This window comes from Salarias fasciatus, unplaced genomic scaffold, assembly GCF_902148845.1.
Source record: "Salarias fasciatus unplaced genomic scaffold, fSalaFa1.1, whole genome shotgun sequence".
Lineage (NCBI taxonomy): Eukaryota > Metazoa > Chordata > Actinopteri > Blenniiformes > Blenniidae > Salarias > Salarias fasciatus.
This window is the reverse complement of record NW_021941399.1, coordinates 335,953-350,000: the sequence shown is the minus strand read 5'-3', so window position 1 is coordinate 350,000 and position 14,048 is coordinate 335,953. Positions and strand designations below refer to the sequence as shown.

General features: G+C 49.9%; 1 protein-coding gene, 1 long non-coding RNA gene and 5 other non-coding genes across 7 annotated transcripts in view; 3 read left to right on the top strand and 4 right to left on the bottom strand.

Annotated features, from left to right (window-relative positions):
- sspo (SCO-spondin) overlaps window positions 1–14,048 on the bottom strand; it is a gene marked incomplete at its 3' end in the record, with an annotated part of 117,942 nt that overhangs the window by 15,786 nt on the left and 88,108 nt on the right. The window contains exons 88-93 of the mRNA XM_030087744.1: window positions 1,374–1,526; window positions 1,231–1,277; window positions 984–1,154; window positions 734–910; window positions 495–650; window positions 177–228 (exon numbers count right to left, since the gene is read on the bottom strand). Of these exons, the coding sequence (XP_029943604.1) occupies window positions 177–228; window positions 495–650; window positions 734–910; window positions 984–1,154; window positions 1,231–1,277; window positions 1,374–1,526 (756 nt within the window). The remainder of the gene's footprint in view (window positions 1–176; window positions 229–494; window positions 651–733; window positions 911–983; window positions 1,155–1,230; window positions 1,278–1,373; window positions 1,527–14,048) is intronic.
- Window positions 1,639–1,720, top strand: trnas-aga (transfer RNA serine (anticodon AGA)). Its single transcript has one exon. It is a non-coding gene; the product is annotated as a tRNA-Ser (tRNA).
- trnaa-ugc (transfer RNA alanine (anticodon UGC)) lies at window positions 1,856–1,927 on the top strand. Its single transcript has one exon. It is a non-coding gene; the product is annotated as a tRNA-Ala (tRNA).
- Window positions 2,337–2,418, bottom strand: trnas-aga (transfer RNA serine (anticodon AGA)). The gene has a single exon. It is a non-coding gene; the product is annotated as a tRNA-Ser (tRNA).
- trnas-aga (transfer RNA serine (anticodon AGA)) lies at window positions 3,036–3,117 on the top strand. Its single transcript has one exon. It is a non-coding gene; the product is annotated as a tRNA-Ser (tRNA).
- trnas-aga (transfer RNA serine (anticodon AGA)) lies at window positions 3,334–3,415 on the bottom strand. The gene has a single exon. It is a non-coding gene; the product is annotated as a tRNA-Ser (tRNA).
- On the bottom strand, window positions 6,611–9,133 carry LOC115385676 (uncharacterized). The gene is made up of 3 exons (XR_003931161.1): window positions 7,075–9,133; window positions 6,908–6,987; window positions 6,611–6,802 (listed from the first exon to the last, which is right to left on the bottom strand). It is a non-coding gene; the product is annotated as an uncharacterized LOC115385676 (long non-coding RNA).

Below are 14,048 nucleotides of genomic sequence, written 5' to 3'. Positions count from 1 at the left end.
CATCTGTTCCCTGTCTCGCCCGTTCCCTGTACCACCCGTTCCCTGTACCACCCGTTCCCTGTACCACCCGCTCCCTGCCTCGCCCGCTCCCGGAGCCTCTCACCTCGGGGCAGTAGCAGCCAGCTGAGCACTCCTCCTCTCCCGGACACGGATCTCCTGGACCCTGCAGGCCGCACTGCTTCTGGCAGGGAGAACCGCAGGACATGAAGACGAAGGGAGCTTCGCAATCTGCACAAAGTGGAGCAGAACCCGGCGTGAGCTCGGTTCCCTCCGGGCCAGCCCGGGGTCTGTTCCAGCGGGTCAGGAGCCGCACAGACCAGCTTCACCCTGCAGGGCCGGACCGGTGAATCACAACGCCGCAACACCCTGAGACTGAGACTCTGAGGATTCCTTATGCACATGATGTCACATCTTTTACAAAACACTGGGCGGTCTGGCCGGACTGCAGCCTCTCCTGGGCCTGCTTTGGCCCTCGGGCCTCGTGTTTGACCCACCCTGGCACTGCCGGCTGGAGCAGGCTCTGCTCTGACTCTCCACCGGGGTGCACTGCTGCCCCCTGGTGGCCGAGGACAGCGCCACGCGGTACCGCTGCTGCCTCTGGGAGACGCAGGAGCAGAGCGACCAGACGCTCCAGGCCGACATGGGGCAGGCTGCAACGGAGCACAGGTCAAAGGTCAAAGGTCACGCTGCAGCTCAGGACTCAGGACACCGTCCATGTTCTCTTCACACACACCTGGGCAGGGCTGCTCGTAGCACAGCTGCGTCTCCTCGCCGTCCCTCCTGGCCTCCACCTCGGGGGGGCACGCCGCCTCGCCCCCCGGCTCGCACGTGCACGCCCTGCGCCGCGTCGCCGACCCCGCCCCGCAGCTCCGGGAGCACGGCGACCACGGCGACCAGGGGCAGAGGTCATCTGGGGAGAGAGGCGGGGTCAGGGCTCAGACACGCCGCCGGGGCGTTGGGGGGGGGAGGGGGGGGGCACTGACCCAGGCAGGGGGGCGTCCGGCAGCCGTCGCTCTCCCGGTCCGCCCCGCCGCACGCCGACCCGTTGTTCCGGGGCGGAGGGTTGATGCAGGCCCGGGTTCGAACGTGGGTCCCCAGGCCGCACGTGACGGAGCAGTCCGACCACACGGACCAGGGCGTCCAGCCGCCGTCCACTGCACCGGGACGAGCCTCACGTCAGCGGCGTGTGTGTGTGTGTGTGTGCTTCACACACACCGCGGTGGACTTTACCTCTGCAGTCGATGTCTTGGCAGTAATCCCCCTCCGGCGTGCACGTGCTGCAGCACACACACACACACACACACACACACACACACAGAGCACAGGGTGTAATCGCCGCTCGCAGCCCCGCCCCCCCCCCCGTCTGCTCTCACCATTGTTTGCACTCGCCCTGCAGCCAGGTGTCTCCCACGCTCAGCTCCCGGTCGCCGTGGAGACAGAGGGGCGGGCAGGGTCCCGGGTCGCAGCCTCGGTGCTGGACCTCCTCGAAGTTACAGTCCGTCCCGTCCGCCTCAGGGATCAGAGACCTGGACCGGAGACAGGACAGGGTCCTCAGGCCCTTCTCCGCAGTGTGACCGCTCGCTTCCTGTTCTGAGCGCTGACTTCCTGTTCTGAGCGTCACTGCGGGGGGGTGAGCAGGTTGTCGTGGCCGAGTGGTTAAGGCGATGGACTAGAAATCCATTGGGGTCTCCCCGCGCAGGTTCGAATCCTGCCGACAACGAAGGTTTTCGTGTTGCTGAACCTCCTGATGAGAACCAGATCCCAGACCAGCACAGTCTGGTGTCTGCTGACCGTCTCCTGATCGTCCCGGTCTGGCCCCTCCCCCTCCCCTCACGCATCCCCTCTGCCTCACAGAGGGGATGTAGCTCAGTGGTAGAGCGCATGCTTTGCATGTATGAGGCCCCGGGTTCAATCCCCGGCATCTCCACTCTCATGTTTTCTCACCGTGGGAGCAGAACACTAATGTTTGCTTTACACAGATAAAAAAACAAATCGGTGTCTGAATGATGTGTTCGGAACAGATATTGAGCTCTTCCACATGTTTACACAGGACGTGTTGAGATGAATCTGCTCAGGCAGGAGTGAAATCCAACCATCTGAGTGTTGGTGAAACTTTCTGGACGACCACTGAAGGGGTGACAGAACAATCTGACAAGTACGCACTACACCCAAACTACTTCTGGCAATGAACTAGACGACCTACGACGGTTCCTGAGTGTCCCCTTGACGTCTGTGTTCCGTTTCATATATTGAAGCAGGACTTAATGAGACGCCGCTCAGCTCAATGAGTGAAATCCAGCAGGAAACGTAACCGGCAAACATGTCATGAAAACCTCCGTTGTCGGCAGGATTCGAACCTGCGCGGGGAGACCCCAATGGATTTCTAGTCCATCGCCTTAACCACTCGGCCACGACAACCCTGCTCCCCCTGCTGGTGAAGCTCAGAGCAGAAGATGAGTCTCTAATGCAGTCGTCACACTGTGGAGTCACGTCTGCAGATTTCAGATGATGATCGATCAGCCTGGAGGAACGGCGTGACCCGCTCCTCTCCGAATCCAGAGACCGCCACGCCTCCTTCCTCTGCCTGTTTCCCGGGTTTCCCGGTGGAGAAGCTGGAGGCGGAGTGGCCGTCTCCGTCACGGTCTGCGGGGCTCTTTCTGCCCCCGGAGCCGGCGACGGTGAAAAACAACCCGCCGATGCTCCCAGACTTTGTGGCTGAGCCAACGTCGACATGGGACAAACCACTGTCCACCCGCGTCACGACGCTCAGCTGGAGACAGCATCTGGACGGCGCTGAGAAAGCAGGCGTGGCTAACCCACCGCCTGTGGAGCCGCCGCTGGCCGCCTACCTGGCCTCGTCCTATAACCACGGTGTGGGCGGGGCCCCCACCCTGAGCTGGGTTCTCTTGTAACCCCAGACAATCTGCGATCTCCTCTCCTGGACGAGGTTAGAATCACCACAGACTACATTCCCCATGTGGCTCACGGTGCAGCGCTTTGCCTCCACCGCTGTAGATCAGCAGCAGAGGAGCAGGGTTGTCGTGGCCGAGTGGTTAAGGCGATGGACTAGAAATCCATTGGGGTCTCCCCGCGCAGGTTCGAATCCTGCCGACAACGTGAACTTTAATCTTGGTGAACTTTCTCGTAGCTAAACAGATAACAGCAGCTGCATCCTACTTGTTCTCATAGGAGTGAAATCTAAATCGCAGTGTGTTCACTGACTGTAACTCGTGACAGGAAAGCTGACTGGTAGATTTATAAGAAGCCACTACCCTGGAGCCTGCTGAACTGTTGTTTTTTTCCTCACTGTTTTCAGTTCCTGATTAAAACCTCCGTTGTCGGCAGGATTCGAACCTGCGCGGGGAGACCCCAATGGATTTCTAGTCCATCGCCTTAACCACTCGGCCACGACAACCCTGCTGTCCCCCTGCTGGTGAAGCTCAGAGCAGGAAATACGTGGTCACACTGTGACGTGGTTCAGAGATCAGATTTAGTTCCTCAGTTTGACCACAAGATGGCAGCAGATTACAGATTAACTTTCTCACCTTGAGGTTAAAGCAGCTACTCCAAAGGCTGAACTTCAAAACAGTCTGAGACACAGTAGGACTGCGCCGACAGCTGCCTGGATTTTACTCCAGTTTTCTCATCTTTTTAATTCGTTGAAATTCTGCCTCTTCAGTTGAAGAAGCTCTTCAGTTCATCAGAAAACCATCGGGGTCTCCCTGCAGCGGTCTGAATCCTGCTGAAGGCAGTGTCGATCACGACTCAGATGCTCTGTCCACACTGCGGGCTGGAAGAAGCTGTGCTCTCCTCCGGCTTCAGGTCTCTCCCAGATGGAAAGCAGCTGATTGCAGTGATGGGCTCCTGCCTGGCCGATTCTCCAGCTGCACTTTGACCACCGAGAATTTGTTTCATTACAACTTCAAAATACAAATGCAACGACACGCCACACCCGACACAAAGCACACCTCCGTCCGCTCCACCCCAACATGCTGAGTCTCATACGAAACTAGAAAAGCTGCACTTCAAGACGACACCAAGCAGAATCTTCTCTGAGCCGACCGCCTCCCGTCGGCGGCAAAACAAACGGAAAACCCAGCTTCACGTTTCACAGCAGCAGCTCAGATCATGTTTCTCACACTTTTTCACCACATCTCAGAGCCACTCACACCACACTACATGTTTTATTTCCTCACTGTTATCTTGGTGGATCGTGGGACTCCTGAAGCAGCTGACAGATGAACTTTGACCTCACAGTTAGGAAGTTAATCTGTAATCTGCTGCCATCTTGTGGAAAAACCGGGGAACTACATCAGTATGAAAGTTGTGAGAGTGAATGGTTGGTGGTGGTCAGAGGGGCCGATGGCGGGTGTAACCCAGGTTAAAAAATCATGGAAACAGTTATTTTCCATCCGTCCTGAGTGCACCTGAATGCACCTTTACGCTGCGTGTTGACGTACCTCACACAACTCCGGTCACGTGACAGAGCGAGCCAATCGCGTCTCAGAGTGACCTGCTTTTCATGCTTCGGCTGCTTTCCCACTCAGACGTGTGGGGGGAAGCCAGCCGACAGCTGCGAGCAGGTTTGTTTCAAGCTTTACAATCATTCATCTGTGCTTTTGTTTCAAACTCTGTGCGCTGAGTATTGCATTATACACTTGTAGAAGTCACTGCCGGGCCTGCAGGGAGTCCCTAGCTGCCATTATGTGCCGTTAATGTGAGGAACTGGTGAGTTGAATGAATGCTTCAATACTATGCTGGGCTAATGCAGCTCTGTAGCATTAGCGGTAGCATCAGCCCTGACACACATGATTGATTGCTTATGTGAAGCTTTTGTTGCAAGCTGATGTGTTTATCTGTTAATTTCAGTGTGTGTTGGTCTGTTGAATGCACATGAACTGTGAGATGCTTCTCAATTGTAAGTGTAAAGAATGTAGCACCTTATGTATTTACTTTATTGATTATTTGTTTTGTGTACACATGAACTGAGCTCAGGGTAGTTGACATCTAGCCAAACATTTACTGGTCCTGTTGTTGAAACAGGCCGGGTTTCCATCCTGGACTGGAGTGGACCTGATGGCAGCCAAGAAACCACAGCTTGGACTCAGCTACAATCAACAGCCTTTTGTCCTACTGGTCTGGTAGGAAGGCTCGCAGCCTGTCCTCCCCTCCATGCACCTCACTACACTGATTGCCCAACCTGATCGCACTTCCCCTTCCCATGGATAATAAAACTGGACATTTTCAACTGAACTCTCACTAAACCCTCGTGGGTTGTTGGCATCGGTTTTTGACTGTGTATGTAATCACCAGGGGTTAATTTATTTACCCGGACGGCTTATTTTGAGGGCTTTGTGTTGCTGTCAATGAACAACCCTGAACCGTGATCAAGCGCTTTATTCAAACTTCAACCGGTCAACTGCTGCAGTATTGTAAATATTTTCTTTATGTTAATTATTTTGTGTTTTGGGATATTTCTTTTGTATAATTTGTTCACTTGTGTCATTTCAATACACGGTGTGGATTCCACCAACCTTGAATTACAGTCTCTGCTTTTAATTACACACCACCAGCTCCTGTAGACGTGCCCAGTCTTCCGAACTGCCCAAATTTATTTTCTCTTATTCTTTCTAATGGCGTGCATTAACAACGCACCCGTTACATCTTGGCGAGCCAGTTAGCCAGGAGCTGGGTTGTGTTGTAATTAAGTAAAATAAAACAAAAAACCCAAACTAAAGCACATTCAAACTCACCAGTTCAATTTTCAAAATGGAAGTTTTTGAGGAACTTGGGATAAAAATTCCAAATGCTGTTCTCGTTGATGGAGCAGTGGAACATCATTCATCTGAAGTTATTGATTTTCTTGAGCAATATGGCGATATAAATCGTGATGTCGTCATCGATTGTAGCTCATCCGAATATCATCAAATGCTCATCATTGAATATATCTCGGGAGCGCCAGTTGAAAAATTATCATCAAAACTGCCGTATAGTTTCACTTCCAGTGATGGTAATACATTTTTTGTGCAAAGTTTGTCTCAAATATACGCATCAAAGTTGGGGGGTTCAAAAACTGAAAATTACCTGTCTGACTTGAAGAAGATTGCAAAAATGTCTGGAAAGGATTATGCGGTCGTGCTCGGAGAAATGATGTCCCAAATACAACTGTCAGTTGCACAGCTTCAACCTGTACCTGAAAATATCCCAAAGTCTGAACAGCAGTCACAGGAACAATCACCTGCTACGGTTTTGTCAAATGAACAGTCTGCTAATGTGAATATTTCTGCTCAAGCTCCCCTTAATCCATCTGGTTCTGCATCTAATAGTTCCACTCGTGCAGAGAGACTATCATTCGGTCCTGGTGACTTCACTCCTCCAGAAGTGCAGCGCTACGTCGTGGAGCATGTGGTCCGGAGCAGCGACGCATCCATGAATGTCACTCACCGACTGAGACCCTTTTCTGGTAAAGTGCCCAGGCCAAATCATGAAATGGACTACGACACCTGGCGGTCTGGCGTCGAATTGGTTTTGCACGATCCATCTATTTCTGATCTCCAACGCACCAGACTAATTCGTGACAGCCTGCTGCCCCCTGCCTGTGACATGGTGAAACACCTAAGCTATGACACTCTGCCTGATGTCTATCTGCAGCATCTGGAGTCAGCCTATGGCACTGTCCAGGATGGTGAAGAACTTTATGTTAAATTCATGGACTCTTATCAAAATCATGGTGAGAGGCCGTCCGAGTATTTGCAGAGACTACAGGGGGCGCTGCAACATGCTGTGAGGAGAGGAGGAGTATCTGAGAGAAACATGGACAAACAGTTATTGTCTCAATTTTGCAGAGGATGTTGGGACGATGGATTAATTTCAGAACTTCAGTTAAAACAAAGGAAATCAAACCCACCATCTTTCGCAGAATTTTTATTACTCTTGCGGACAGAAGAGGACAGAGAAGCCTCGAAGACTCAAAGAATGAAGCAGCATCTGGGAGCAACGAAACAAAAGGTCAGTACGCACGCACAATTGGTGAATGAGGAGGAAGAAACAAATTTATGTACTGCTCTTACCAACCTCACAAAGCAGCTCTCACAACAAATGACTGCCATTCAAAAGCAGCTGGCAGTGTTAACCGCCGGCCGGACCAGCAGTAACCCGCCAGCTGCGATGCACTCTGCTTCCTGGAAGACTGGAAGAGGCTCAACTTCAGCTTCATCCAGCCTGAAACCTGGATTCTGCTACCGCTGTGGAGAGGATGGCCACATCAAGCCGCAGTGTGGCAACCAGCCCAATTCCGCGCTGGTTAGTGCCAAGAGGAAGCAATTCCAAGAGAAGCAGCAGAAGTGGCGGAGACCAGATCAACCTGCAAGGAAGCCTTTAAACTAGCTTCAGTTCCTGGTGTGGGACGCCCAGGGGCTGAGTCGGACCAACCTTGTCCTGCCAAGGAAAAGCTTCCTGTAAACTGTTCTGAGCTGCAGTCAACATCAAAGAGAGTACCTAAGGGACTTGTGGGATCCAGATGCACGGCTGATGTCAAAGTCGGAGGTCACCAATGTTTCTGCCTTCTGGATACCGGGTCTCAGGTCACGACAATTCCAGTTTCATTTTACAATAAACATCTTTCTGATCAACCAGTGCAACCTCTTCATGAGCTTCTTCACGTCGAGGGTGCAGCAGGTCAAAATGTGCCATATCTTGGTTATATTGAAACAACAGTGACTTTCCCAATGGACTTTATTGGAAGCATCATAACCATTCCAACACTTGCACTTATAGTTCCTGATTTCAAACCAGGATTTTCCACCTCAATCCTGATTGGCATGAACACTCTTGAAACTCTCTATGATCAATTTCAGCAAAGCAATCATTCTTCCTTCCAACCAAATGCATCCGGTTACCGAGCTGTTTTACAAACTCTCCAAGTCACTTACCAACAAAGCTGCAGCGACCATCTTGGATGTGTAACTCTGCTCAGTAAGTCTCCTGTGCTCGTTCCTGCTGGTCATTCCATTCTGCTAAAAGGCTCTGCTAAGGTCTCTGCTCCAACAAGTCAGTATGCGGTCGTCCAGCACCCGGTTTCAGGCCTGCCGGGTGGTCTGTTCGTGAGCAGCTGTCTTGTCTCACTTAAATCTCTTTCTTCTCACCAAATTCCAGTTATGGTGAGAAACGAAACGCAGCAAGACATTCACTTACCACCTTTGGCTATCATCGCAGAGCTGGGAGCATATGAATGTGTCATCGCAGAGCAACATGTGACCAGTTCATCCACACACGAGCCCAATGCTACTTCATTACAGTTTAACTTTGGAGAATCTTCATTGTCATCAGAATGGAAGGAGCGGATCAGCACCAAGTTGAATGCAATGTCGGACGTCTTTTCCCATCATGATCTGGACTTTGGCTGCACTAGTCAAGTCAAACATCACATAAATCTCCATGACAACACTCCATTTAAACATCGTGCAAGACCAATTCACCCACATGACATAGAAGCTGTTCGTAAACATCTCAGAGAGCTTCTAGACGCTGGTGTGATTAGAGAATCAGAGTCACCATTCTCTTCACCAATCGTGGTTGTCAAAAAGAAAAATGGAGATATTCGTCTATGTATTGACTATCGCAAGCTCAATTTGCAAACTGTCAAGGACGCATATGCATTGCCAAACTTGGAGGAATCTTTTTCTGCGCTCAATGGATCGAAATGGTTTTCTGTGCTAGACCTCAAGTCAGGTTACTACCAAATTGAAATGAGTGAGACTGACAAGCCAAAAACAGCCTTCGTTACACCTCTTGGATTCTGGGAATTCAACAGAATGCCCCAGGGCGTAACCAACGCCCCATCAACTTTCCAAAGATTGATGGAGAAATGTATGGGTGATCTCCACTTGAAGGAGGTCTTAGTGTTTTTGGATGACCTGATCATTTTCTCTGACACACTTGAGGAGCATGAGAACCGCTTGTTGAGAGTGTTGAACCGTCTTCAAGAATATGGACTAAAGCTATCTCCAGAAAAGTGCAAATTCTTTCAGACTTCCGTTAAATACTTGGGGCATATTGTTTCTGAAAAAGGCGTTGAGACTGATCCAGAGAAGGTGGCGGCACTCAAATCCTGGCCAGTTCCCAATAATCTCAAAACCTTACGATCCTTCCTGGGATTCGCTGGCTATTATCGTCGTTTTATCAGAGGGTATTCAGCCATTGCAAAACCTCTCAACGACCTTACTCGCGGATATGCATCTACCCACAAATCTTCCAGACCTGCAGATTCCAATCGTCAGTTTGATCCAAAGCAGCCATTTGGTTCTCGGTGGGGTCCAGAATGTCAACTCGCTTTCACCACATTGATAGATAAACTTACCAGTGCGCCAATCCTGGGGTTTGCTGATCCAAAACTTCCTTACCTTCTCCACACAGATGCCAGCACCACCGGACTTGGTGCTGCACTCTACCAAGAGCAAGGTGGAGAGCTGCGGGTGATTGCTTATGCAAGCAGAGGACTCTCAATGAGTGAAAGTCGATATCCAGCTCATAAGCTTGAGTTTTTAGCATTGAAGTGGAGTGTCACAGAGAAATTTCAGGACTATCTGTATGGAGCCAGCTTTACCGTGGTGACTGACAGTAACCCACTTACTTACGTCCTGACTTCGGCGAAGCTGGATGCAACAAGTCACAGGTGGTTAGCCGCACTCTCCACATTCAATTTCAAATTGCAATACAGGGCTGGACGACAAAATCTGGATGCGGATGCACTGTCCCGCCGTCCACATGCAGAAGAGGTACCCGATGAATCTGGTGATGACCTCCTCAACCAGTTCACAAAGCAGCATCTCTCTGACTCTGGTGACCCTTCAATTCCATCTGAGGTTGTGGATGCCATCTGCCAGAGTGGGTTGATTCGAGCTGAGGCAGCAAGCGCTCTGATCGAGTCTCTGTCCATCATGGCTGATGTTCTTCCTGAGAGCTATATAGACGATCATGGGCTGCCTGTCGTCCCAGCTCTATCCCATCTTGAGCTTCGGGAAAAGCAGCAGGCTGACCCAAGTATCCGGGAAGTCATACACCAGATGGAGACAGGAGAGAAGATCCCTCCCACTGCTCGAGAGGAGTTACCGGAGATCTCACTGTTGCTCAGAGAACTCAACAAGCTTGAACTGATTGAAGGTATTCTGTACAGGAAGCGACAGGATAACGAACACATTTCACATCAACTTGTCCTGCCTGAAGAACTTCGTTCCATTGTTTTGCAGAGTCTCCATGACAGTATGGGTCACATGGGGATAGAGCGTACATTAGACCTTGCTCGAACCCGCTTTTATTGGCCCAGGATGGCTGCTGATGTAGAGCAGAAGGTGAAGACCTGCGGACGTTGTATTCGTCGCAAAGCTCTTCCTGAGCGAGCTGCTCCTCTCGTCAGTATCCAAACTTCAAGACCTCTCGAACTCATCTGCATGGATTTTCTCAGCCTTGAACCCGATACCAGTAACACTAAAGACATCCTTGTGTTAACAGACCACTTCACTAAGTTCGCCATAGCCATTCCAACCCCAAATCAAAAGGCTAAGACGGTGGCCAAATGTCTGTGGGACAATTTCATCGTCTATTACGGAATACCGGAACGACTTCATACGGACCAAGGGCCAGACTTTGAATCTAAACTCATTAAGGAATTGTGTGAAGTGGCTGGAATTAAAAAGTGTCGGACCACGCCCTACCATCCGCAAGGGAATCCGGTGGAAAGGTTCAACCGCACTCTGCTCAACATGTTGGGAACCCTGGAAGCGAAACAGAAAACAAAATGGAAAGAATTCGTCAAACCCTTGGTACATGCCTACAATTGTACGAGGAATGAGACAACAGGATACACCCCATATGAACTAATGTTTGGACGTACTCCTCGTCTACCGGTTGACTTGGCGTTTGGGTTGCCGCTGAATGGGGGAGCACATCAGTCTCATTCACAGTATGTCCAGAGTCTTAAGTCCCGATTGAGAGAGAGTTACGATATTGCCTCAAAGAACGCTGCCAAAGCATCAGAGAAGAACAAGATCCGCTTCGACTCAAGAGTCACTCCTTCGAAGCTGGAGCTTGGAGACAGAGTATTGGTGCGCAATGTTCGACTGAGAGGAAAACACAAGCTCAGTGACAAGTGGGAGCAGGACATCTACGTTGTGGTGGATCAAGCTGGAGGCCTACCAGTCTATACAGTGAAGCCGGAGCGTAATGATGGTCCTAAACGTACGCTTCACAGAGATCTTCTTTTACCATGTGGGTTCCTGGCTGCTGATGAGGAATCCTCAATCGAGGCCAGTCCAATCTCAAGGCCGAGGACACGCCAGCAGCGTGAGAGACTCCATGACTCTGAGGATTCTGCAGAGGAAGATCCTCCACCTGAAGAGACACCTGCCATCCTGGACCAGTGTCCGGTGAGATTCACTGTGGAGAGGGCTCATAAACAGATTTCGTCCCGCAGTGTTGCTGACGAGTCCCGTCCACCGCCATATTTACCTGTTAGTGAACCGGCAGTTGTTGTCAATCCAGAGTCCGGAAGAGAGCACTTACCTGATGAGGAGAACCTACAACCTGTAACACCTGAACCGGTACTCCTACCTGAACCTGCTGAACCCATCGTAACTGAAGCAAATTCACCTGTAAACCTACCTGAGTCTGAAGCAGAGGAAGAACATTCAGTCGACTTACATGAGGAGAGAGAAAAACTGACCTACTTACCTCGTTCAGTCGATTTGGAAGTCACTGGACTTCCACTCACTGAAGAATCGGTCGACCCAGAGTCATTGGTTGCCGGTGTTTCTGAACCCCTACATTTTGATCACTCAACCAATTTACCACCTAAACCTATTCAAAGACGTTCAGTCCGTCAGCGTCAACCACCTAACCGTTTGCAGTATAGCTCGTTAGGTAATCCTTTGATATCTGTGGTTCAAACTCTTTTACTAACAGTATCAGACGCTTTGACTGTTTTCAACTCCGTACCTACCGCTAGTTCCGAGGTCCACGTGGTCTAGCATGCAATGGGACTTGCAGGGATTTAAGAGGGGGAGGGTGTAACCCAGGTTAAAAAATCATGGAAACAGTTATTTTCCATCCGTCCTGAGTGCACCTGAATGCACCTTTACGCTGCGTGTTGACGTACCTCACACAACTCCGGTCACGTGACAGAGCGAGCCAATCGCGTCTCAGAGTGACCTGCTTTTCATGCTTCGGCTGCTTTCCCACTCAGACGTGTGGGGGGAAGCCAGCCGACAGCTGCGAGCAGGTTTGTTTCAAGCTTTACAATCATTCATCTGTGCTTTTGTTTCAAACTCTGTGCGCTGAGTATTGCATTATACACTTGTAGAAGTCACTGCCGGGCCTGCAGGGAGTCCCTAGCTGCCATTATGTGCCGTTAATGTGAGGAACTGGTGAGTTGAATGAATGCTTCAATACTATGCTGGGCTAATGCAGCTCTGTAGCATTAGCGGTAGCATCAGCCCTGACACACATGATTGATTGCTTATGTGAAGCTTTTGTTGGCAAGCTGATGTGTTTATCTGTTAATTTCAGTGTGTGTTGGTCTGTTGAATGCACATGAACTGTGAGATGCTTCTCAATTGTAAGTGTAAAGAATGTAGCACCTTATGTATTTACTTTATTGATTATTTGTTTTGTGTACACATGAACTGAGCTCAGGGTAGTTGACATCTAGCCAAACATTTACTGGTCCTGTTGTTGAAACAGGCCGGGTTTCCATCCTGGACTGGAGTGGACCTGATGGCAGCCAAGAAACCACAGCTTGGACTCAGCTACAATCAACAGCCTTTTGTCCTACTGGTCTGGTAGGAAGGCTCGCAGCCTGTCCTCCCCTCCATGCACCTCACTACACTGATTGCCCAACCTGATCGCACTTCCCCTTCCCATGGATAATAAAACTGGACATTTTCAACTGAACTCTCACTAAACCCTCGTGGGTTGTTGGCATCGGTTTTTGACTGTGTATGTAATCACCAGGGGTTAATTTATTTACCCGGACGGCTTATTTTGAGGGCTTTGTGTTGCTGTCAATGAACAACCCTGAACCGTGATCAAGCGCTTTATTCAAACTTCAACCGGTCAACTGCTGCAGTATTGTAAATATTTTCTTTATGTTAATTATTTTGTGTTTTGGGATATTTCTTTTGTATAATTTGTTCACTTGTGTCATTTCAATACACGGTGTGGATTCCACCAACCTTGAATTACAGTCTCTGCTTTTAATTACACACCACCAGCTCCTGTAGACGTGCCCAGTCTTCCGAACTGCCCAAATTTATTTTCTCTTATTCTTTCTAATGGCGTGCATTAACAACGCACCCGTTACACGCAGATTGGCAGCCTCGCTTCCGTCAGTCTGCCCAGGGCAGCTGTGGCTACAGCAGCAGCTTACCACCACCCAGTATGGAGTGAATGAATAATGCAATGTGAAGCGTCTTTGAGTGTCCTGAAAAGCGCTATATAAAACCAATGCATTATAATTATTATTATTATTATTTCAATCGAGTCACTGAGGAGCGTTTCCTGCTCTGAGCTTCAGCATCAGAGTCAACAGGGTTGTTGTGGCCCCTTTTTGTCGTGAACCTGCCAGCGATTGGTCTGCAAACTGAGGCCTAACAAGATCCTACCAGTTCCTCACAATATCCTAACAGGTCCTAACATTTCCAAACTAATGTCCTAACATATCCTAACAGTCCTGACAAGTCCTACCGCCCAATGCTAACAAGTCCGAAAAAAAAAAGAACACGGGGAAAGGAGCCAATGGGCTCTCTGGGGCTGAGGGGGGAAGACAGCCAATCAGCTCCCGGAGACTGGTTGGTGGAATGAGCAGTGGAGTTGGGGCCAAGGAGTGAGTTAAGTAAATTAAAAAAAAAAGAAAAAAGACGTTTTTATTAGCATAGTGCATTAGGAGTGTAACGGTATTTGTATTCGTCACGGGTCGGTACACACAATCACATGACGAACACACAAAGTGAGTTAAAAAAAAATAAAAAAAAATAAAAAAGCGAGTCCTGATTACA